The following is a 22311-nucleotide window of genomic DNA, read 5'->3' as shown; positions in this document are numbered from 1 at the left end:
TCCCCCTCCCCGTCTCCCTCCACGGGGCAGACGCGGGCGCCGGCCTAGGACCTGGCTCTCCAGCCAGCAGCCCTGCCCTGCTCTCGGGGCCACCCTGCCTCCCGGAGGTGCCGATCAGGCCCTGCGTCCTGGGCCTCACACCAGCTGGTAACCCTGGGGCGGCTCCTCTCCCCACCAGGAACTGCGAAGCGGGGCAGTGTGTCCTGGAGCCTCATGAGCTCCTCAGGAACAAGTAATTTACCTGACAAAAAAAGCGGGCAGAGGAGCCAAAGTGGTACATGCCTCAGGAGGCTGAGGCAGGAGGATCTCAATTTCGAAGCCAGCCTGAGCAATTTAGTGAGACTCTGTCTCAAAATAAAAGGGGACGTGGGTGTATTGCAGTGATAGAGCCAGCACCAGCACAAAACAAACAACAAGGCTCAGACCAGAAGCTGGCCAAGTAACTCGTATACATGTGGGTTATTGTTAGAATTTTGTTTTGTTTTGTTGTTTTTTGAGACAGGGTCTTGCTATATATAGTTCAGGCTGGCCTTAAATTCACTATTGTAACCCAGGCATGGTGGTGCATGCCTGTAATGTGAGAGCTTGGGAGGCCGAGGCAGGAAGATCGCTGTGAGTTCAAGACCAGCCTGGGCTACATAGTGAGTTCTAGGTCAGTCTCAACTACACAGTGAGACCCTGTCTCAAAAAAGACAAACAAGCAAAAACTTACTGTTGTAGCCTGGGCTGGCCTCAGATTTGTGGTGACCCTCCTGCCTCAGCCTCCCAAGTGCTGGGATTACAGGTGTGCACCACCATGCCCAGTCACAGGCAGGTGTTTTGTCAGCGCCCCCTCCCCTAAACTACAGGCAGGCCTTGCCCCCACGTGCTCCTCCCATGATGCTCTTGTCCTCCCATCATGCCCAGAGTCTTTCCTGCCTTCCCCGTCTGTCCCCAAGGCTGAGTAGGTGCGGCAGGCAATGGAAAAGGAAGGGAGAGGTCATGGGACCACAGTGACCTGGGTCCTTGGCAGGTGCTATATCACGCTGACCCAGTCCCTCCATCTGATCATGGGTGGAGCCCCCGCGGGCCCCGCCGGCACCGGCAAGACCGAGACAACCAAGGACCTGGGCCGAGCTCTGGGCACGATGGTGTATGTCTTCAACTGCTCCGAGCAGATGGACTACAAGGTACAGGGCCACGGGTCCCACGCAGGAGGGAAGACTGGCCCAGCAGTGCCCGGGGTTCCCACTGCTAGCCCGTGTCCCACCTGCGTCCAGCGATCAGAGCCTGTAGGCAGAGGCTCGGGGTGGCACAAGGAGTACGCACGGGGTCAGGTGTCCCCTCTGCCCCAAGGACCTCAGGACCCCGCCAGTGCTGACTGCGCTGTCAGGAGAGGGACCTCTGTGGCCGGGCACACAGAAGGGGGGCGGCAGGGGTGGTGGCCAAGCCAGGATGCAGGCCTGTGGGCGCCCCGCACCTCTGTGTCTGCAAGGGGCTCCCTGAGGCTAGGACGAGGCCCGTGGTTTCTGACCATCAGGGTCAGACCATCCACACCAGCATCCTGGGCTCAGGATGAGTGGAATCCAAAGTCGGCACCCCTAGAACCCCTAGCTATGTGTCGGAGAGTCACCCTGGTGAGCAGCAGGGCCACCGTGACACAGACCGCAGGAAAGTCTCCCAGCAGCTTGTGGCCCTGCGCTGCCTCCTGGTCAGGGACGCCCGAGGCCTGGGACAGCAGGGCTGGGTGGGGAAGCGCACACCAGCTGGCCCTCGGCCTCCACTGCAGCCTGTGTGCTGGGAGCCACATGCCCTGAGGCCCCGGGTGTCCCCATGCCTGTTCTGTGTTCAGTCTGGGAGCCAGGACAAGCAGGGCACCGGCTGCTGCCTTGCTCTGACCACCACCACCCGCCATCCCACCCTCCCCAGTCCTGCGGGAACATCTACAAGGGCCTGGCGCAGACCGGGGCCTGGGGCTGCTTTGATGAGTTCAACCGGATCTCGGTGGAGGTGCTGTCTGTGATCGCGGTGCAGGTAGGGTGGCCGGGGGCTGCTCTGCTAGGGTGGGTGGGTGGGCGGTGACCAGCTGGGCCTGCGGTCCCCCAGCCTCCACCCACTCAGCACACAGAGAGCACTGGGGATCCAGACACAGAAGAGGGAGGCTAATTCCGCCTGGGGATACAGCAGATAGAGTTGCAGGTCTTCACTGGCTTTTTTGTGGTTCCAAAGTCATGCGGTAGTCTAGACCTAAAACCATCCAGAGTGTGCCGGCCACCCTGAGGGCAGATCATGCTCCTCCTGCCTCAAGAGAGTGAGGCAGGACAGCGGATTGGCTACAGCTGGTGTCCGTCTTATTTGAACACTCATCTGTGCCTGTGATTGGCTGGGGATGGTGGGGTGCGTCTGTAGTTCCAGCCCTCAGGAGGCGGAAGCAGGAGATTCACCCTGAGTTCAAGGCCAGCCTGGGCTACACAGCTAGCAAGACCCTGCCTCAAACAAGAAGAGGAGTAGGTTATAGTGTGTGTGTGTGTGTCAAGTGAAGTTACAGTTCATTATGTCCCTATGTAGAGAGAACCCAGTCAAAGTTAAAAGACATACGGAGTCAACTTTAGGCCGAAGAAGGCAGAGAAACAGGACTTTGCTATAGGAATTCATGGAGTTGGGTGCTGCGGGGTGCATAGGAGTTCCTCAGACAAGGGCACTGAAAGAGAATAGCAGGAAAGGAGGAAACGAACCTGTGTATTTTGGGGATACCTCTGAGGGGAACACAGGAGGGCAGTGGGGAGACCAAGGAAGGCAGAAGTGAGGTCCTCAGACCAGGAGAGCCCTGTGTCAGCTTCCCCAGATGCTGTCAGCCGCCTGAGCATTTCTGTCCCTTAAACGAGAGCCTGCTCAACTTGAGAACCACTGGGGCCCTCGAGGTAAACTGAGGCCAGCCTCTAGTTCAGGGGTCAACTTCGAGATTCTAGAAGGAGAAGGGAGGAGATTGAGGGTCCTGAGACCCCTCCCCAGTGTGCCGTAACCACAGGCAGAGGGGCCTGGGCAGCTCAGGACCCCGGCCCCAGGGCGGTGACTCCCCAGATCCCTGGGCCTCTGTCCCTGCTCTATGCAATGGGTGAGAACACAGGCCTGCTGGTGGGGTCCCGGGGTGTAGTAAGAATTGAAATTAAAGATCAAGCACACAGTTATGGGAAAAAGCTTTCACTAGAAAGGAGAGAAAAGGGTAAGGGACTTTAAGTTGGGGATCTGGCAGAGGTCAGGCCAGCCCTCAAGAAAGAAGAGAGGGAGGGACAGGGGAGGGCGCAGCCCCCGCCCGCTGTGAGGGGCGCTGGGGGGCTGGGGGGCCACACCCAGGCCTGGCTTCCCAGCTCTGGAGAAATGAGCAGGCTGAGGGGTGGCTCTGTCCCCACCATCAGCCTGTTCCCATCCCCTGAGGCTGAGGGGAGGGCAGGGGCTGGGAACAGCCTGGGGAGGGGGGAACAAACACACTTAAGCCCAGAAGAAAGCACAAACCATTGTATGAGCAGCAGTTAAGTGCCCCAGGTTGTCCTTTGCTGGCAAGGCTGCTGTGTCAGGACTGTCGGCCCCTGCCTTCCCCGCCCTGTGCCCTGCGCTCTAAGTGGGACTGGTCAAGGCCCTGTGACCTTCCGGGTCCCACGGTTGCCACCAGAAACCCTAGAGCGTTTGTGTGGAGCCCCTGGAGGCACCAGATGTCTGCGGGCGGGTGCAAACCGGGAGCAGGAAGATAGGGAGGCTGTGCAGCCCGAGGTGTCCCCGCCCAGCCCTGTCCTACCTGGTGCCAGCAGAGGGAACCCCAGCCTGACCCGGGCAGGGAGCTGACGGTGCGGCCGTGAGCGCTGGGCACCCCCTGGTGGTAATTTGGAGATGTGCAGCCCCAGCCAGCTGCGGGCGAAATTCCCAGTTCTAGGCTGAAGTCCCGAGGGGTGGCTGGTCTCAGAACTCTGACAAGGAGATGGCTGCTGACCGATCTCCTGAGGGCCACTGCCAGCGTAGGAACAGCACAGGAGGGGGCTGGAGGTGTAGTACTTCCCACGAGGACGACGAGGAGCATCTGCCGAGTTTGGTTGAGACAAAAGCCCACCTCAGGTCACATCCTCTGTGGTGGACAACAGATGTCCACACATGGTGCACAGGCAGGGTGCTGGCCGGGGCCAGGGAGAGGAAGGGGAGGGCAGTGGTGACCGAGGGGCCACGCGGACCCGCAGCCGCCACGGCGGGACGTAACAGGGAGACGGGCGCCCACGCGCAGGTGAAGTGCATCCAGGATGCCATTCGGGCCAAGAAGAAGCTGTTTAACTTCCTGGGGGAGCGGATCAGCCTCATCCCCACCGTGGGGATCTTCATCACCATGAACCCGGGCTACGCGGGGCGCACGGAGCTGCCCGAGAACCTCAAGGCCCTGTTCAGGTGCGTGGGGGGAGAGCGGCCAGGCGGGGGCACCGCACGCCAGCTGCGAGGTGGAGGCAGGGTGGGCGGGTGAGGGGCACCCAGGGCCGACACAGCTCTCCCCAGGCCCTGTGCCATGGTGGTCCCCGACTTCGAGCTGATCTGTGAGATCATGCTGGTGGCCGAGGGCTTCCTAGAAGCCCGCCTGCTGGCCAGGAAGTTCATCACGCTCTACACCCTGTGCAAAGAGCTGCTCTCCAAGCAGGTGCGTGCTCACCATCCCTGGGGCTCGGACCCGGCCGTGGGAACAGGGCTCCACATGCCTCAGTGCCCAGGCAGCCCGCAAGGGCACTCATGTCCACCTGTGCCCCACAGGATCACTACGACTGGGGCCTGCGGGCCATCAAGTCTGTGCTGGTGGTGGCCGGCTCCCTGAAGAGGGGGGACCCCACCAGGGCCGAAGACCAGGTGCTCATGAGGGCGCTGAGGGACTTCAACATCCCCAAGATCGTGACCGACGACCTGCCCGTGTTCATGGGCCTGATCGGGGACCTGTTCCCGGCTCTGGATGTGCCTCGGAAGCGAGACCTGAATTTTGAGAAGGTGGGGGGCGACGGCTGGACCTCGACCCATGCTGGGGAGCTTCCCAGCCGAGGGCCCGATTATACTTAGGACCCAATTATACTTAGGACCCACAACACGGGCTGCTGGCCAACTCCATCAGCCCAAGAGGGCCACACAGGCAGGTCCTCGGGCCACCAGCTGCCTCTCGCCCCGGCCATCCCCACCCTCTTGTGGGGGGCTCCCAGCAGCTGGGTCTCAGGCCACGCTGGCAGCAGAGCTTGCAGGAGGCAGGCGGGTCCTGGCCAGAAGCGCCCTGCCCTGTGTCACCACCTTCACTGGGCAGGAGGCCCCCGCGCCGCCACCCCAGCCTTGCCTGTGTCCCCAGATCATCAAGCAGAGCATCGTGGAGCTCAGGCTGCAGGCGGAAGACAGCTTCGTGCTGAAGGTCGTGCAGCTGGAGGAGCTCCTGCAGGTCCGGCACTCCGTGTTTGTCATTGGGAACGCGGGCAGCGGCAAGTCCCAGGTGCGTCCCGTCCTCACCCGCAGGGACCGGGTACAGCCGCACGCGGGTCCCAGCCTGAACGGTGTCCGGAGCAGGAAGCAGGGAAGGGACACCCACGGGCGCTGGGCCCACTGGGGAGCCTCTGCCAGGTTCTCCCGCTTCCTGATCCCCTCTCCCCACACTCACCAGTCACCTGCCACCCTGCAGCGCCACCTCCTGTCCCTTCCTGTGAATGGCAGATCCCCGGGCCATGGCGAAAGCAGAGGGCCACAGCAAGGTCACCAACGCCTGTGACCTGGAAATTCTAAGCCAGCCAGGTGTTCGGCAAGACACCCAGAGGATCACCTATTGTGCCGTTGTTAAAAATGGTTTCCCACTGAGCTACATCCCCACACCCTGTAATTTTGTCTTATTTAGAGACAGGGTCTCACCAGGTCAGTAAGTTGCCCAAGGTGGCCTCAAATGTTTGATCCTCCTGCCTCAGCCTCCCAGAGTCCTGGGGTGATAGGTGTGCACCGCACACTGACACTTACACTTGTTTATTTGCCTGTCTGTTTCAATGAGCTTGCACTGCCTGTACTACAACTGAGAAACAAATGTGGGGGTTTCTGGGTCCCCCCATCTCCAGAGCACTCTGGGGCCCGCAGGGTGAACCACGTTTGGGGGATCTGCCACGACCGGGGAGGCAGCACCCACAACACAGCCACCGAGGCGAACCGTCCGAGGGCGTGGAGCGCAGGTCCTGGGCCTGGTGGGGCTCGCGGCGTCCGGTCACACGTGATGGCCTCCGCCCTGCCAGGTCCTCAAGTCCCTCAACAAGACCTACCAGAACCTGAAGAGGAAGCCGGTGGCCGTGGACCTGGACCCCAAGGCCGTCACCTGCGACGAGCTCTTCGGGATCATCAACCCCGCGACCAGGGAATGGAAAGACGGTAAGGAGCAGCGGTGGACAGCAGAGAGGCCCCGGCCTCCACTGAGTCAGCCCAGCTCCCTAGAGGCCTGCGGCAGGTCGCGGCCCAGAGCGATGGCGCTGCCTAGAGGGGCACCAGGCGGGAGAAGGGACCGGAGACCCGTGGGCCAAGGGGAGGGGCAGGGTGCCCTGGGGTGGGGCTTCCCGGAAGTGGCTGATCAGGTCTGTTTATGAACGAATGCACCAAGTTGGGGCGGCTGAGGATGGGCCCAGGCTGGGGCCCTGCCCCGCACCTCACAGGTGCTCCCTAGGCTGCCACCCACTCCTCCCACTCTGAGCGGTGGATGAAGGCAGGATTGGGGAGCAGAGCACAAGGGCGACGCTGGTCTGGCTTGTGGAGCCTCCTGGAAGGACTGACCCAGAGCGGAGCCCAGGAGAAGGAGGGACAGTGTGGGGAGGGACGCGGGTCACGGGGGACAGGCCAGAGCCGGGGTGTGGAGAATATGGAGGAGGAGCCGGCAGTCACCGGCGCAGAGGAAGGGAGGGAGCCGAGCCTGCCACCTCCTGTCCCTCTTCACGGGGACAGGCCACCCAAGAGAAAGGCAAGGCCGGGGCGCGCGTCCCAGAGCTCCCGGTGCTGCCCGGCCCTCCCCACGGGGCTCCGTGTGTGACGCTGGCGGCTCCTCTTAGGCCTCTTCTCCACCATCATGCGGGACCTGGCCAACATCACGCACGACGGCCCCAAGTGGATCGTGCTGGACGGGGACATCGACCCCATGTGGATCGAGTCCCTCAACACCGTCATGGATGACAACAAGGTACGTGAGCTGCTGGGTCCCACGCCGGCCTGGACCTCCGCACAGACTCCGCACCCGCCCCACCTCGAGGGTCCGGGCAGGGGCACGAGCGTGTGGGGGTGAGGACGGGGAGAGCTACCCTCAGTTCACACGTGCACGCCACGGAGGACAGAAGCGGCATTCAGGATCGTCTGGAAGCATCATCTGCGGGGAAGGGAGGGCTGCGTGGGCATGCAGTGCTGTCCTAGGGCGCTGGGCGCTGTGCAGGTCCAGACCCGCCTGCCTGGTCCTGGTGCAGGCTCAGGGTCGAGGGGGCCCAGAGGCCAGCATGGCTGAGAGGCGCTGAGTCCGCCTCGGAAGCCGGGCCAGGCCTCCCGGCAGCTTCTCCCAGTTCCAGGACTCTGTTGGGATGGTGTGTACCTCCTGCTGCCACTGTGTGGACTTGATGTCCCCTAGGTCCTCACTCTGGCCAGCAACGAGCGCATCCCCCTAAACCGCACCATGAGGCTAGTGTTTGAGATCAGCCACCTGAGGACAGCCACGCCGGCCACCGTCTCCAGAGCCGGCATCCTCTACATCAACCCGGCGGATCTAGGCTGGAACCCGTGAGTAGGGCCTGGGCTGTCCCACTCTGACCTGGCAGAGGAAGAGGAGGAGGTGGCTGAGTCCTAGCTTCGTGTGTAGCCACCCATCCTCCTGTTCATGTCCTAAATACGGTGTACGGCTTCTCCTCATTGTCACGGAAACACGAGGATGGGACAGGTGTATGAGTGAGGTGTGCGCACGGTGATGTTGACACACACAGCCAGGCGTGCAGGGCCGAGGGAGGGGCTCAGCCCTGTGGAGACCTGAGTCTTCCCAGAGGAAAGGGAGCGTGCAAAGTGGACGGAAATGGGGCCCACCTTGCAAACAAGAACCAGCCACTAGGGGTTGTTGTATTACAGAGTATTTGGCTTCTTTTTAATGCTAATCTTTTCAGAAACCACGCTCTCCTCAGATCCTAGCGTTACAAGTGCCGCCCAGCTTTCTGGCCAAACTTCACATCATTTGGCACTACTTTTCCCTTCTAATTTTCACTGTAAATCTGTCCAGAAGCCCATACCACAGAACCCATACTACAGCCTGAACGTTAGACGGCCTTGAAACTTAACTTCACCAGGTTGATGCGTCAATCACCTTTAAATTCAACCTCATACGAAGTATTAGGATATGAACAAAATGAAAATGAGTTCTCGGCCAGAGTGAAACATGCGTGACCTCTAGTCCATTTTCTGATAGAGTCCTTGTTCCCAACTGAACCCTCACAAACCTGACCTTGAGTGTCCTCTTCCCTATCAGCTTTCTGGTCTCCTGAGCTCCCACCAGAACGGCCCATCAATCTTTGTTTACAACACTCAAAGTTTCCTCTAAACCTCTCTCAACTCTTTCTGCAAACTACTTTCAAATGCTTCTGAACCCCACATAGTCAGGTACAGTCACAGCAACAATCCGTCTCCCGTATCGGGCACTTTCCAGACGCTAGGATACAATACTTGACACCCGCAACTTAAAGGAGGGGTTTGATTGGGCTCACAGTCCTGGGGGTTCAGTCCATTGTCAACTGGCGGCAGCAGCATGGTGAGAGGACCTGACAGAAGGGCCGGACCTGTGCATCGTGCCCCTAGGACCCTCCAGTCAGCACCTACCTTTGACTTTTAGGACACATTTTAGATTTAAGTCAGAGGGTGACCCTGTCCTTTCTCCATACATGATCACATGCTAAGGTTCCAAACTGATGTCTTTCGTGGGGTCTCTCTTCTGCCCACCAGCACCTTTGAGATTTCAGGGTGGGAGAAAGTAGGGTAAGGAGACAGGAGCTCCTGAGATGCAATGGACAGTAAGACGACAGGATTGTGGAGTGTGCAGGGGACAGACAGCCAAGGGAGCAGGTTAGAGAGGGCCATTGTAGGCAGAGGCAGGGCCTGGACACCCTCAGGACACCGCCCCAGAGGTAGCATGTGAAAATCTGCGGCATGTGAGGAATGAGGTGCCGGGAAGCAGGTGCCGACCCTGATGGGGCAGCCCTGGCACAGGCCACTGCAGAGCAGGCAGGGACTCGGGGCCAGGAGCTGGCCTGACTGCAGGGATGTGGGCCCCAGCTGCTTGTGGAGGCCAGGCAAGGAGTGCCTGGACGTGGCGGAGAAGGCAGACCTGAGCTCACGCACGCGTCTCTCCCGGCTGGGGCCGCCAGTGGGAGTCGGCGTGCACTTCAGCACGCAGTGAATAACCCTGCCAGGCAACACTAAGACCGTGACAGAAGCTGGGCACAGTGGTGTCTGCCATCACCCCAGCACTCTGGGAGGCCGAGGCGGGAAGATCACAAGCTTGAGCCCAGCCAGTACAACTTAGTAACTTAGTGACACCCTGTCTTAAAATTTTAAAAAACTTAGGGGTGTGAAATGTGACCCTAGTTTCACCCCAGAACCTAGTACAACTTAGTAACTTAGTGACACCCTGTCTTAAAATTTTAAAAAACTTAGGGGTGTGAAATGTGACCCTAGTTTCAATCCCCAGAACCCCCCCCAATTAAAAAAAAAACAGACACCTTCAAATCATCAGGAGAAGCAGCAGCCATGTGAGACTGTGCAGCGGCTCCAGCTGCCTGGGGGCTCGGGGCTCCCCAGCGCCAGCACAGGGGCACATGGGACACTCAGACTGTACAAAGCTTTCCAGGTCCGTAGGATAGGAAGGCACTCGCCTCACAGAGGGGCGTGTCAGGCTGCGGGACAACAGCCTCTGTGTTTGGTAACGTGAGCTTCCTGCTTACGCCTCGGGCATCCTGGAAATGACGCCCCCACTGAGCTCACTGACCCCCGAGGGAGCCCAGGCTATCTGTTTATAGATGAGCAGCCAGGACCCGGACCTGCTGGGGAGCTGGCCCTGCTTCAGCCCATGCAGGCCCAGTCCTCGCCCCTCGCTGCTGGGCTGGGGTGTGATTGTGTAGCAGGCAGTCTGTGCGGGTCTTCGAGCGGGGGTTGCCTTAGACGTTTTCACTGAGTGACAAATCCAGCTCAAACTAAAGGCAGTGTGTGTGTACCCGGGCCCAAGCCACTAAGGGATACGTAAGGCTGGATCCAAAGGTCCCAGTGACGTAATGAGATACCCCTGCTCCTGTCTTCTCTCATCCCTCCTCTGTCTGCCTTCCCCTGGATGACGACATGAGAACCACCTCCTCTCCTTCCATCCCCTAGCCCTTGGTACCAGCTACACTGAGGGCAGGTGCTTTCCAGGTGGTAACAAGGATGGCTCCCCGCTGCGCTGGGCGTGGAGAAGCAGCGCAGGCCCCACTGCCCCAGCGTTATCAGCTGGACCTGGAGGCCCCCTCAGTGGGACCCAAGGCCATATAGGAGCCTCCAGTCTGAGGCTCGGCCCTGCACCATGGCCCCTGCCAGAACCACACAGAAGGGGTCGGGGGGTGAGGGGCACCTGGAGGAGGGCTGTGGGCTGGACCCAAAGCAGCAGCCACCGTCCTCTCCAGGGTAGTGAGCAGTTGGATCGAGAGGCGCAAGGTGCAGTCCGAGAAGGCCAACCTGACCATCCTGTTCGATAAATACCTGCCCACCTGCTTGGACAAGCTGCGCTTTGGCTTCAAGAGGATTACGCCGGTGCCCGAGGTCACGGTCATCCAGATGATCCTGTACCTGCTGGAGTGCCTGCTCACCGAGAAGAACACGCCGCCCGACTCCCCCAAGGAGCTCTACGAGCTCTACTTTGTGTTCGCATGCCTCTGGGCTTTTGGTGGTGCCATGTTCCAGGACCAGGTCAGGGGCGCCGAGGGACCGGCCACCCCAAAGGTGGTCCCCTAGTCCCCCTCTTAGCTGGACCATTTTCTGCCTTTGTGTTTCGACAGCTTGTAGACTATCGAGTTGAGTTCAGCAAATGGTGGATCAATGAGTTTAAAACCATCAAGTTCCCCTCCCAGGGAACAGTTTTTGACTACTACATCGATCCTGACTCTAAGAAGTTCCTGCCATGGACGGATAAAGTGCCCCACTTTGAGCTGGATCTTGATGTCCCCCTACAGGTGCCCGTCCCCAGCGTGGGGACCCAGGGCAGGCCGTGCGCAGCCGTGGCACCGGGAGACAGCGAGTGTATGGTCTGACCCTCACCCGTTCTGCCTCCGTCCAGGCCTCTCTGGTCCACACCACAGAGACCACACGCATCCGCTACTTCATGGACCTCCTCGTGGGGAAGTCGTGGCCAGTGATGCTGGTGGGGAACACGGGCTCCGGCAAGTCCGTGCTGATGGGGGAGAAGCTGGAGAGCCTGGGCACGGACGACTACCTGGTGCAGGCCGTGCCGTTCAACTTCTACACCACCTCTGCCATGCTGCAGGGTGAGCCCCAGCGCAGGCGCAGGCACACCCTGCCCTCTGCACTCTGCCCGGGACGGGGCCCACCGCCGGCTCACTGCCATCACCGGCCACGCCCCTAGGGGGAGCACCTGAGTAGCAACCAGGCCCCTTGGAGGCCCCAGTTGGGAGCACCTCACACCCATCGGAGGTGGAACGGCCAGGAGCTTCTATACATCTGTTCGCTCCAGAGCTGCGTGCACCCCTGCCAGGCAGGGCATCCAGGGCACCCCAGTTCTGGCCCCCTCCTTTCCCGGGGGGTGGAGGGAGGGCAGCTCCTAGACCCCAGAGCCACCTGGAGGGACCAGCTTGGACCTGGGCAGTGGCTGACCCTGTGTCCTACCAGGAGTGCTCGAGAAGCCCCTGGAGAAGAAATCTGGGAGGAACTACGGGCCCCCGGGCAACAAGAAGCTGATCTACTTCATCGACGACATGAACATGCCCGAGGTGGACAAGTACGGGACAGTGGCCCCGCACACCCTCATCCGGCAGCACATGGACCACGGGCACTGGTAAGGCCGGCTGCGGGTTGTGAAGTGGGCTTCAGAGAGGCCCTGGCTGGGTCGGGGGCTCTGGAGGGCGAAGTGGGGCTGCCCAGGTGGAGTTGCTAGGCCCTGCGGAGGCCAAGGCAGGTTGAGGGGTGGTGGGGAGATCACAGGGCCGTGGGGCAGCGGCGAGCTGTCTCCCATCCTGTGGCCCAGTCCACAAAGACCGCGGGCTTTGGCCAGGAGCCCCGGGAGGCCATAGACAGGTCCCCACCAGGTGTTCCTACGTTACAGAAGAAAAGAGGTGCTCTTGGAGGGAAGGGACACCTCTAGGGAGCCCCGTTCCTCACAGACACCCCCACCCCTAAGCCTCCCTCACAGAGGCCCCTTCCAAGCCTCAAAGTGGCCCCCCCAGGCTCAAAAGCTCTAGTAAAATCCTCCTGGACGTTTGTGTCCGACCCCTGAAAAGGGCCCGGGTGTGGGGTGGACCCCAGCCACAACAGGCCCACACCTGCCCTTGAGGCTATGTGACCAACCTTCAGGAGGGTCACCAGGGCATATCTCTCTGAAGATCTCTCCAGTACCCGGCACCGGTGGTCCCACAGTGTGGGGAGGATGGGACCACAGCGGTGTGTGAGGCAGGGTCAGGGAAAGGCTGTTTGGAAAGCGTGTGGGAAGGGGACCTCGGGGAACTGAAACGCAGGAAGCCACAACGCCTGAGCCACAGACCCGCAGGTGTGGCTGGCCGAGCGTGGAGTCCACAGAGCAAACCCCTTCGCCCCATGGCTTCTCGGACAAAACTTTCAAAAACAAAAACTGGAAGGCAAAACACTGATGACTGTGATCAGAATTAAGGAATGTTGTTGGACCAGAAACAACGCAGGCAAATAGAATACAGTCACCAGCCTGGGAGGGAATGCTTGGCGATGTGCAAAACCCACTGTGGGTTAATATCAAGGGATCGGCGCAGTCATCAAGAGCAGCGACCTCCCGAAGAGGAAAGGAAACCGGTAATGTGGAAAAAAGCAAAATGTAACGAGCGCACAAAAACAGGAGTGCTGCTGGCTGGCCTCTCTTTGCTTGCTCTTACATGCTTGCTTTAAACTGAGGGAAGATGAGAGAATGAATCCGTGACCGTGTTAGGAATGAACTCTCTGAGGTCAGAAAGCCCGTGACCGTGTTAGGAATGAACTCTCTGAGGTCAGAAAGCCCCAAGTTAGCCTGTGATACTCGCTCGCCTTCTTTGCTATAGTCATCAGTGCATGTTCATTGTACAGAGTAATGGGTTTCACTGAAGGCTCACGAACTCTCGCCTTGAGACAATGCCCAGAAGTCTCATCAGGACCCCAATATCAAGGAGAACGCCCAGCCCACGGAAGAGCTGGCAGGAGTCAGGAGTCGGAGCGGCCCGGGGCAGTAGACGTTGATTGCACACGTACTACTTTTCGGGTGCCCTTGGGAGCGTTCTCCCCCGCTGTAGCTGGAGTCTTCATGGTGGCACAGAGGGGTTTGCCAGCTCACCCAGGCCCTGGCACTGCTTGGAACACAGGTGCCTTCTGGGCGCGCATCTGCCTCCCGTTTCCAGACCCCTCCTGAGGGCACAAAGTGAACTGGGCTGCGTCCCATGCCTTGCAGTCCCAGAACCGGAGGGCAGGTGAGCTCCCGAGCCTGGGATGTGCTGAGCACACCTCCCATCCCGCGCAGGTACGACCGGCAGAAACTGACTCTGAAGGACATTCACAACTGTCAGTACGTGGCCTGCATGAATCCCACCGCAGGCTCCTTCACCATCGACCCCAGACTGCAGGTGAGCAGCAGCCAGACTCCCCGCTGGGGTATTCGCCAGAGGACTCCCCGCCTTCGGGGATGTGTCGGGAGTCTGAGGCACAGCCTGTCCTCCTGCCCCCCGCCCAGGGCTGCCAGGCTTAGCACAAAAAGGCAGACTTCCACTTAAATCCGAGTTTCAGATACACCGCTAATGGTTTTTCAGGATACAGGGGATGATCAAAATAGACCGCGTTTAGATTTTTAAAAATGATTATAGCAAAAGACGCATTGTCTTGAATCCCTAAAAAAGTCTCCCCCTCCCTCATCCCACTTTCTTGCCACTTTCTGAAGCAGTTCTGGAAGTCCTCTTTCATGAGTGTCTCTATGAGGCGTGATCAAAAACGCGGTGAGTACTGCTGCTGAGCGCCATCTAACGAAAAGACAGGCTCGTAACAACATGGCAGTGTGTCCTCATTCACCTTCACCAAATGTGACGCCAGGCAACTGCTACCTCTTCCCAAAGTCAAAATGACCATGAAAAGGAAATTATTTATTTTAGTTTTTTATTTTTTGAGATAGGGGCTTGCTGTACACTTTAGGCTGGGCCTGAACTCACTATGTAGCCCAGGCTGGCCTTGAATGCACAGGGATCCTCCTGCCTCAGCCTCCTGAGTGCTGGAATTCCAGGCGTACAGGATTCTACAACCAGCTGGGAAATGTTTCAGATAGATTCAGGACATAGAGGCAGCCGCAACAGCACAACCAAAGACACTCACGAAAGAGGACTTCCAGACCTGCTTCAGGAAGTGGCAAGAAAGTGGGATGAAGGTGTTGAAAGCAACGGAGAGCTCTTGAAGGACTAACGGTGATGTGTCTTTTACGGGAATACATTTCTGAAAACGTAAACATTCACTGTCTATTTCAGTCACGCCTTGTAAGTATGTCCCAAACACTGTGTGAGGCACCGGAGGGACCTCAGCCCTAAACTGTCAAAGCACGACAGTGACTCACTCTTGTACCTCCTTCCTGGTGGCATGAAGTAAATGCGGCTGTCACATTTCTTCGGCTCTTAACGCAGCTGGACATTCAGAGTAGGAAAACTGTTTCTCCTACCCATGCCCAGACACGGGGCGATGAGGACAGGCTTTGCTCTTCCTGCCCCGCCCCTGGCGATCTCCTGACCCCAGTGTGCTCGTTCCTGCACAGCGTCACTTCTGCGTGTTGGCCGTGAGCTTCCCCGGCCAGGAGGCCCTCGTGACCATCTACAGCACCATCCTGTCGCAGCACCTGGCCTACCGCTCGGCCCCCACGGTCATCCAGAAGCTGAGCAGCCAGCTGGTGGCCTCCGCCCTGGGTACGCTGGCCGGCCCACTCCCCTCGCCTGGCGGTAAAACCTACTGCTTTAAGGGGCTGATGGTTCTTCTTATTTTCCCTTGGCGAATATTTTATTTATACTTGGAAATCAATACTTCTTAAATGATGCTATGTTTCAACAGGAGATATGTGAAATACAATGGCTTCAGGGGGAGGCAGAGGATAGGAAATTCAGCCATCTGATGATTTACAGTCCAATAACCAGGCTCCTCAGCCTCGGAGAGCTGTGTGGATTCCCTACTTAAATTGTCACCATTTCGTAGTCCATTTGCTTTAGAAACTTTCAGCTCGGCACTTCCTGAGGCCATTAAGAGTACCCAAGGATCAATGTGTCCTTTTCCTATAACAGCCTTGCATCAGCAAGTCGCAGCGACGTTTCTTCCCACCGCCATTAAGTTTCATTACGTCTTCAACCTCAGGGACCTCGCCAATATTTTTCAGGTACTGCTCTCCTGGCTTTATGTCGCGCCGCCTTGTGGCTTAGTCCCTGGCCCGTGATGACCTCCTCCTCTGGTGGTGGTGGTGACGGTGGAGGTGATCGTGTTTCCTCCTCTTCCTCTTCCTCCTCCTCCTCCTCCTCCATCTCTTCCATCTTCGCCTTCTTGCAGCCTTCAGGGTTGAAACCGCAGACTCCTGAGCTACAACCTTAGCCACATTTTTTCTTCTTATGAGACACTATCTTAGTCACTTTCTTCATCGCTAGGACAAAATATCCAACACCCAAACTTAGAGGAGGAGGCGTTTACTTTGGCTCACAATTCTTAGAGGATTCAGTGCATGGTCCGCTGGCTTCGAGGCAAGAAGGGCATGGCGGCAGGTCTGGCACCCAGGTAGCAGACACAAGGGAAGAGCCAGGAAGGCAGGTGCCCCCTTCCAGGGTACAGCCCGGCGACCCCTCAGCCGGCCCCCACCTCCTAACAGCGCGTTTAGTTCTGAACTCACCTGCAGAGGAACCCGCCTACGGCAACCCCATGATCCAGCCACCCTGTAGAAGCCCCACCTTGGAATGCGTGAGGCTTTCGGCCTCAGACCCTGCCGCTCGCAATTACTTTTCCTCCTCCAAACAGCACAGGAAGTTGACTCGCTTCTACCCACTTTACAGAATGGGGATCTGGACCCTGAGGGGGTGACGTCACCTCCCAGGGGCCCCTCACACCTCCACACGCACTGACTGCCCCGCACGGGGGCAGGGGCTCTTGTTCTCCACCACAGAGCTGCTGAAAACCCCACTGGACATCGTGCGCCTCTGGCTGCACGAAGCCGAACGTGTGTACAGTGACAAGATGGTGGACGAGAGGGACCAGGACGCCTTGCGCAGGGTCACCATTGCCTCCACCAAGAAGTTCTTTGATGTGAGTCGAGCTGCCAGGGCCCTCAGCTGAGCCCGGGGAGCACCAAGAGGGTGCCGGTCTGCCCCCCACCCGGGAGAGGCCTGGGGTGGTGACCAGACCGTCTGCTCAATTCCCACGTGGTGATTGGGTCCGCCCACCCCGATCCTGGAAGAGGCAGTTGTTTTGTGTGTTGAGACAGGCTCTCACTTTATAGTTCAGGCCGGCCTTGAACTCACAGCGATCCTCCTGCCTCAGCCTCTAAGCGCTGAGATTATCGGTGTGCCTCACTATTCGGGAGGAGTTAACCACTCAGGCAGTGGCCTCCCGCTGTGCCCTTGTGGGAGAAAGGCTCCCTTCCTGTGTCATTTGGGGCGCTCGCTTGGACCATCCACTTGTTATTCCATGTGGCACAGGGGAGCAAGAATGACCAAAGCCACCAGAGCTCTTTGCCCAGTGGTTTGGGGGCTGACAGCAGCCACAGTTTTGGTCTCTGGAGACCTGGCCTGGCACCCTAGGCCGCCTTGGCCAGCCCTGGGGCCACTGTTCAGTGTCTGTGTGTCTGTGCAGCAAAAATGAGGGGGATCTTCTCTGGTGTTCTCCTAGGACCTTGGTGAAGAGCTCTTGTTCGACAGACCAAATATCTTCTGCCACTTTGCTCAGGGGATTGGAGATCCCAAATACTTCTCGGTCACCGACGTGGCTCATCTGAATAAGCTGCTGGTGGATGCCCTGGACAGTTACAACGAAGTGAATGCGGTCATGAACTTGGTGAGTGGTGGGACCTCGGTTTCCTCCCCTGCCTCCATAGGCAGCCTTCCCGCCGCCTCGGTGGGGCTGCGCGCAAGACCCCCAGCGGGGCTGGGCACCCCACACACGCCCCGGTGGTCAAGTATAACTTACCAACTAGGCACAGCGGGGGATTAACAATCGTCGCCGATAATCAAATAGGACAGCTACAGCAGTGGACTGTAACAACGGTCATTCACAACTTCTGAACTGGTTCTTCCTGGAGTTTTGAGCGTCTGTTTTCAGACAGGGTGGGCTATGAATAACTGGAGCCAGAGAACTACAGACCCCCAGATGGTGTCCTCCGGGGCTGTGTCCAATGCGGGGCCCGCTGAGGGGCTGGCAGGCGCCTGTGCTGTCCCTGAGCTGACCCCGGCTCCCTGCAGGTGCTGTTTGAAGACGCGGTGGCCCACGTCTGCAGGATCAACCGCATCCTGGAGTCTCCCCGCGGGAACGCCTTGCTGGTGGGGGTGGGCGGCAGCGGAAAGCAGAGCCTCTCGCGCCTGGCCGCGTACATCAGCGCCCTGGACGTGTTCCAGATCACCCTCAAGAAGGGCTACGGGATCCCGGACCTCAAGGTGAGGGCAAGGCCACTCTGGGGGGGCAGACGCAGAGGGAGCCAGCACAGGGACCACCACCACAGCCTGTACCCAGAGCATCTATTTCTTAAAAAGTGAAGTTCCAGGCCGGGTACGAGGTGACGCGGCTCAAAATCCCAGCTACTTGGGAGGCTGAGGCAGGAGGATTGTAGGAGGCCAGCCTGGGCAATTTAGTGAGATCCTGCCTCAAAGAAATGAGGACATGGCTCAGCAATCCCTTTGTTGAATCCCAGTACCCCAAAGAAAAGAAAGGAGAAAGGAGAGGCCAGGGAGAGGAGGGAGAAAGAGGGCCTCTCGCCCACCCAGCCCAGTGATTTGCCTGGCAGTCAGCAGCGGGCAGGGGAGCCAAGGGATGGGATTCCGGCCCTGGGTCACAGGGTGTCTAAATTGTCCCGGTTCTCCAGATTAAAGAGTTCAGAGCCATCCCTGGGCATCTCACCACAAGCCTGAGATTCCGAGGGCCGCATTTGGAATTAATTAAATAAACATTAGTGGAAATTGGTCTCCCATGCCCGAGGCGTGCTGCTCAGGCTTTCTATTGATTTCTCCTTCCCGAAAATCCACCCTCCCAGGAAGCCGGGAGACAGTCAAACACTATTAGTCCACAGTGAGCCATCAGAGTGCTTGAGAGGAGGCCTGAAATTGATCCAGCCCCACAGTGGGGCTGCCCGAGGGCCCCGGGCAGTGGCAGGTCAGGGTCTGGCTGGGGCCCCAAGCCCGGGCGCTGGGCTGCGTGCAGGCCGCTGAGGACAGTGTCGTGCGGGCTGGACAGCCACCCTGGGCAAGCCTCCAGCTCCCCTGGATTGTCCTCCACTTCCCGGCGGCTTCAACTCTCTGCGTAAAGGGCAACTCTATTTTTAAATCCCAGCGATAAGGGAAAAGGCCTCTTAGACAGGGCTTCCCGAACATGCTCTCAGAATCGCAGCGACGGTGTTGTCCTGCGTTTGCTCTGTGGAAGCTCCCAGCCTCTGGGCCGGGTGCTACTGGTTTCTGTCGCTCCTTGCTCGCTCTCTCTCGCTCTCACACTCTCTGGGCACCTGGTTCCCGGTTCCTCGCTTCAAGGCCAGTCTGGGGTGGTCAGTCTTAGTGCTTCCACCGTGGGCCTCGGCCCTGGCAGCTGCCACCCACGGCCTAGCACGCTTCACCCCACACCCATCTGGAGATCTTGCTTTTTTTTGTTTTCTGCTACCGGGGCTCAAACTCGGGACCTTTCATGTGCGAGGCAGGCGGCGACACCACTGAGCTAAATCCCCCGCCCTCTTTTGCTATTTATTAAGCAGCCTCTGTGCACCTGGAGCTTAGAACAGGGACAAGCGGGGCCTGGGGCCATGGGAGACAACAGAGGCCTGAGCAGTTATAGCACCGCAGTGGCATCCTAACCCCCTGCACGTCTTCTCCATGCACCATGCACGGTCACGGTGCTTGTTAATACCTCACCACACGGTGCATCCTGGTCCTGGAGCCGTGGGTGCCCAGGACAGGTTACAGACGCAGCAGGAGAGGGCCAGAAAGTGGCCCCTGAAGGCTGTCGTGTGGTATCTGGAAACCCCTGGGCTTGGTCTCAGGAAAACAAGTCTGCCCAGAGGAGGGGTGGGGACACGCTGGGGACACGGAGGTGGCAGGAGACGGCAGAGAGTGTGGGGAGCTAGGCTAGATCCCTCAGGACCAGGTTGTACCCCACCCTCTCCGCGCCCCACGCATTCCCCACAGCCAGGTCTCCAGGGCTGGGAGCCTCCCTGAGGTCCCCACCACGCTGTCAGTCTGGGCTGTGATGAGAAGCCACCCTTCTGCCCGTCCCAAACTTGGCTCCACGCTCCGCCCTCTCTCCGGAAGATGACACTGGCAAGAGAACGTGCCACCCGGGATGCTCCGGTCCTCTCACCCCGGGGAGGGACGGCGTAATGCTTCATGGGGACAGTGACGAGAGCACACGGGGAACCGTGGCGCAGGCAGTGCAGGGGGGAGGCTGGGAGTCTCCTTTCCCAGGGCTGGCATCTGGGATGGGGCCATACAGGGAGACGGGCGACACTGGGGTTCAGAAGGGCAGGAGCGGGTGGGATGTAGGGGCCATAGGCATCGGCAGGGGAGAACAGATGGTGCACGGGTGGGCTGGGCAAGGGACGGTGAGGCAGAGAAGCGCTCCAGTGGGGGTGTTGCCCTGCAAGCCCTCAGTGTCAGGCTCAGGAGGATGGGGTTCTCGCAGGGGTGTGGAGGAGACAGCCAGGCAGCCAGGAGTCCTGAAAGACGTCTTCTCCCAGCGGGGCAGCCCGGCTCCACGCCAGGCCTGTGAGCCGAAGTCTCTCCAGAGCCCATTAGCCCTGCTGGGTGGGCAGGGTCACTTGCCCACTCTCTTCACCCGATTCAAACTCCTCTCTGGGTTGGCAGCTGAAAGCCAGCTTCTGGGTCCCTGGTTCTGGTCTCGCAGCCTCCAGCCTGGCTGCTCGATAACCCTGACAGTGAGAACGGCTGTAGTACAGGCTGTAGCCCAGGCTGTAGCCCAAAGTGGTCTCAAACTCACGGTGATCCTCCTGCCTCAGCCTCCCAAGTGCTGGAATTGCAGGTGTGCACCACCATCCCCTGCTTTTTAAAAATAAGTTTAGCCTGTCAAAACTATGGAATTTGAAGCTTGCCTTTGACCCCCATCACATTCCAGTCAACTTCAAAGGGAAGACCTTGCAGGGCTTCTCTGAACAGGAGACTCCCAGAGATTGGACTCAAACCCAGGGGATAAAACTAAGCCACGCACAGCCCCTGCTTTTTAAAGTCTTTTACAAAATCACAGAGGCCCGTATGTCCTATTAAAAATAGTTTCTACAGACAAGACACCAAAACCCTGAAAGTTCATTCTCCGCCTCCCCAGTACTAGAAATTGAATGCAGGGCGTTCATGCTGAGCTATATCTCCTGCCTTTATCTTGAGGCAAGCTCTTGCTAGGTTGCCTGGGCTGGGCTCGAACTTGTGACCCTCCTGCCTCAGCCTCCCAGAGTACTGGGATTACAGGTGTGTGCACCACCGTGCGAGACGAAAGTTCCCATCAATACTTGGAAATATAATTCCTCCCTCCCTCCTCCCTTTTTTCTTTCCTTCATTCCTCCTTCCTGCTCTCCTTTTTTTGCAGCTTGGGGGATAGAAGCCAGGGCCTCACATGCACACACACTAGGCAAGCCCTTGACCATTAGACAGCATCCCGAACCCTGGACGCTTCTTAGTGCAACGTGTGCGTGCATTTGTTTCCGAAAGTAGCAAGCTCTTCCCATTCTGTGACGCGCTTTGTTTTTTAACTCTTCGTTTACTCTTACAGAATCACTAGAAAGTCATTTTGTCCAGTGCGTCCTGGAAGGAGTTGTGTGTGTGGCTTGCTCTGAGGAGGACTCACGCTTCCCCGGGGTGGGGTCCCTCAGTGCCCGAGCCTGGGCTGCGCTCCCTGGGCCTCTCTGAGGGCTTCTCTCTGTGGTAGGAGGCACACGGTGGGCAGCCTGCCCGCGCCGTGTCTAGTGCACAGTGCAGTGGTGCCGGCCGTTCACACGGGCACGACCGGGACCCCTCTCTGTCTCCGGAACGCTTCTCGTCTTGGACATCTGGAGCCCTTTCCTCACTACAGCCTCCACTTCCTCCTCGCGGCCCCTGGCCACCCCCTCTCTACGGTCTGTCTCCGGCGCGGAATCGCAGTGTTTGTCCTTCTGTGCCCTCTTCTTTCACTTAGGGTCACGTCCTCCAGGTTGTCCAGGGTGTGGCACATGTCAGAACTTCTCATGTTTCAGGACTAGGGACTGAACTCGGGGCCTTTACACAGAGCCACGTCTCCAGTTATTTTTATTTTTTGAGATAGCGTCTCCCTGAGTCCCTGAGATGCCCGGGCTGGCTCGTATTCACAGTCCTCCTGCCTCCACCTCCCCAGATGCTGGAATTACAGGCACGCATCACCGTACCTGGCCGTCCTTGTTAAGGCTGAAACCGTTTCATCCCACGGCCCCACCATGGCCCAACACCCGCTCTGGCCGCCACGAACACGGCCGTGCCCCACTCACGGGTTCGGTCCCTCGGCAGACCCGCCCCACCCCAGGAAGGTGGCCCAGTGTGGGTCCTGGGCAGCTGCCCAGGGTCGTCCCTCAGGGAGCCCCTGTGCTGCTGGTTCCCTCCAGATGGACTTGGCCGCCCAGTACATCAAGGCCGCTGTGAAGAACGTGCCCTCGGTGTTCCTGATGACCGACTCCCAGGTGGCCGAGGAGCAGTTTCTGGTGCTGATCAATGACCTGCTGGCCTCGGGGGAGATCCCGGGGCTGTTCACAGACGACGAGGTGGAGAACATCATAGCCTCCATGCGGCCGCAGGTGAAGTCACTCGGCATAGCCGACACGCGGGAGGCCTGCTGGAAGTTCTTCATCGAGAAAGTGCGCAGGCAGCTCAAGGGGGGCACGGC

At 58.9% G+C, this 22311-nt stretch overlaps 1 protein-coding gene across 1 annotated transcript in view; it reads left to right on the top strand.

Annotated features, from left to right (window-relative positions):
* Positions 1-22311, top strand: part of Dnah17 (dynein axonemal heavy chain 17) — a 119743-nt gene that overhangs the window by 63413 nt on the left and 34019 nt on the right. The window contains exons 37-56 of the mRNA XM_010618733.2: positions 948-1169; positions 1909-2013; positions 4250-4407; positions 4513-4651; positions 4762-4989; positions 5336-5473; positions 6252-6384; positions 7053-7180; positions 7616-7764; positions 10677-10959; positions 11049-11222; positions 11327-11534; positions 11896-12061; positions 13739-13841; positions 15008-15155; positions 15525-15616; positions 16366-16527; positions 17110-17274; positions 17679-17870; positions 22034-22300. Of these exons, the coding sequence (XP_010617035.1) occupies positions 948-1169; positions 1909-2013; positions 4250-4407; positions 4513-4651; positions 4762-4989; positions 5336-5473; positions 6252-6384; positions 7053-7180; positions 7616-7764; positions 10677-10959; positions 11049-11222; positions 11327-11534; positions 11896-12061; positions 13739-13841; positions 15008-15155; positions 15525-15616; positions 16366-16527; positions 17110-17274; positions 17679-17870; positions 22034-22300 (3360 nt within the window). The remainder of the gene's footprint in view (positions 1-947; positions 1170-1908; positions 2014-4249; positions 4408-4512; positions 4652-4761; positions 4990-5335; positions 5474-6251; positions 6385-7052; positions 7181-7615; positions 7765-10676; positions 10960-11048; positions 11223-11326; positions 11535-11895; positions 12062-13738; positions 13842-15007; positions 15156-15524; positions 15617-16365; positions 16528-17109; positions 17275-17678; positions 17871-22033; positions 22301-22311) is intronic.

Source organism: Fukomys damarensis, unplaced genomic scaffold (genome assembly GCF_012274545.1).
Source record: "Fukomys damarensis isolate Sample0158 unplaced genomic scaffold, DMR_v1.0_HiC HiC_scaffold_23, whole genome shotgun sequence".
In the NCBI taxonomy this organism is placed as follows: domain Eukaryota; kingdom Metazoa; phylum Chordata; class Mammalia; order Rodentia; family Bathyergidae; genus Fukomys; species Fukomys damarensis.
Note: the sequence above shows the minus strand (reverse complement) of the source record. Positions and strands in the feature narration are given on the sequence as shown.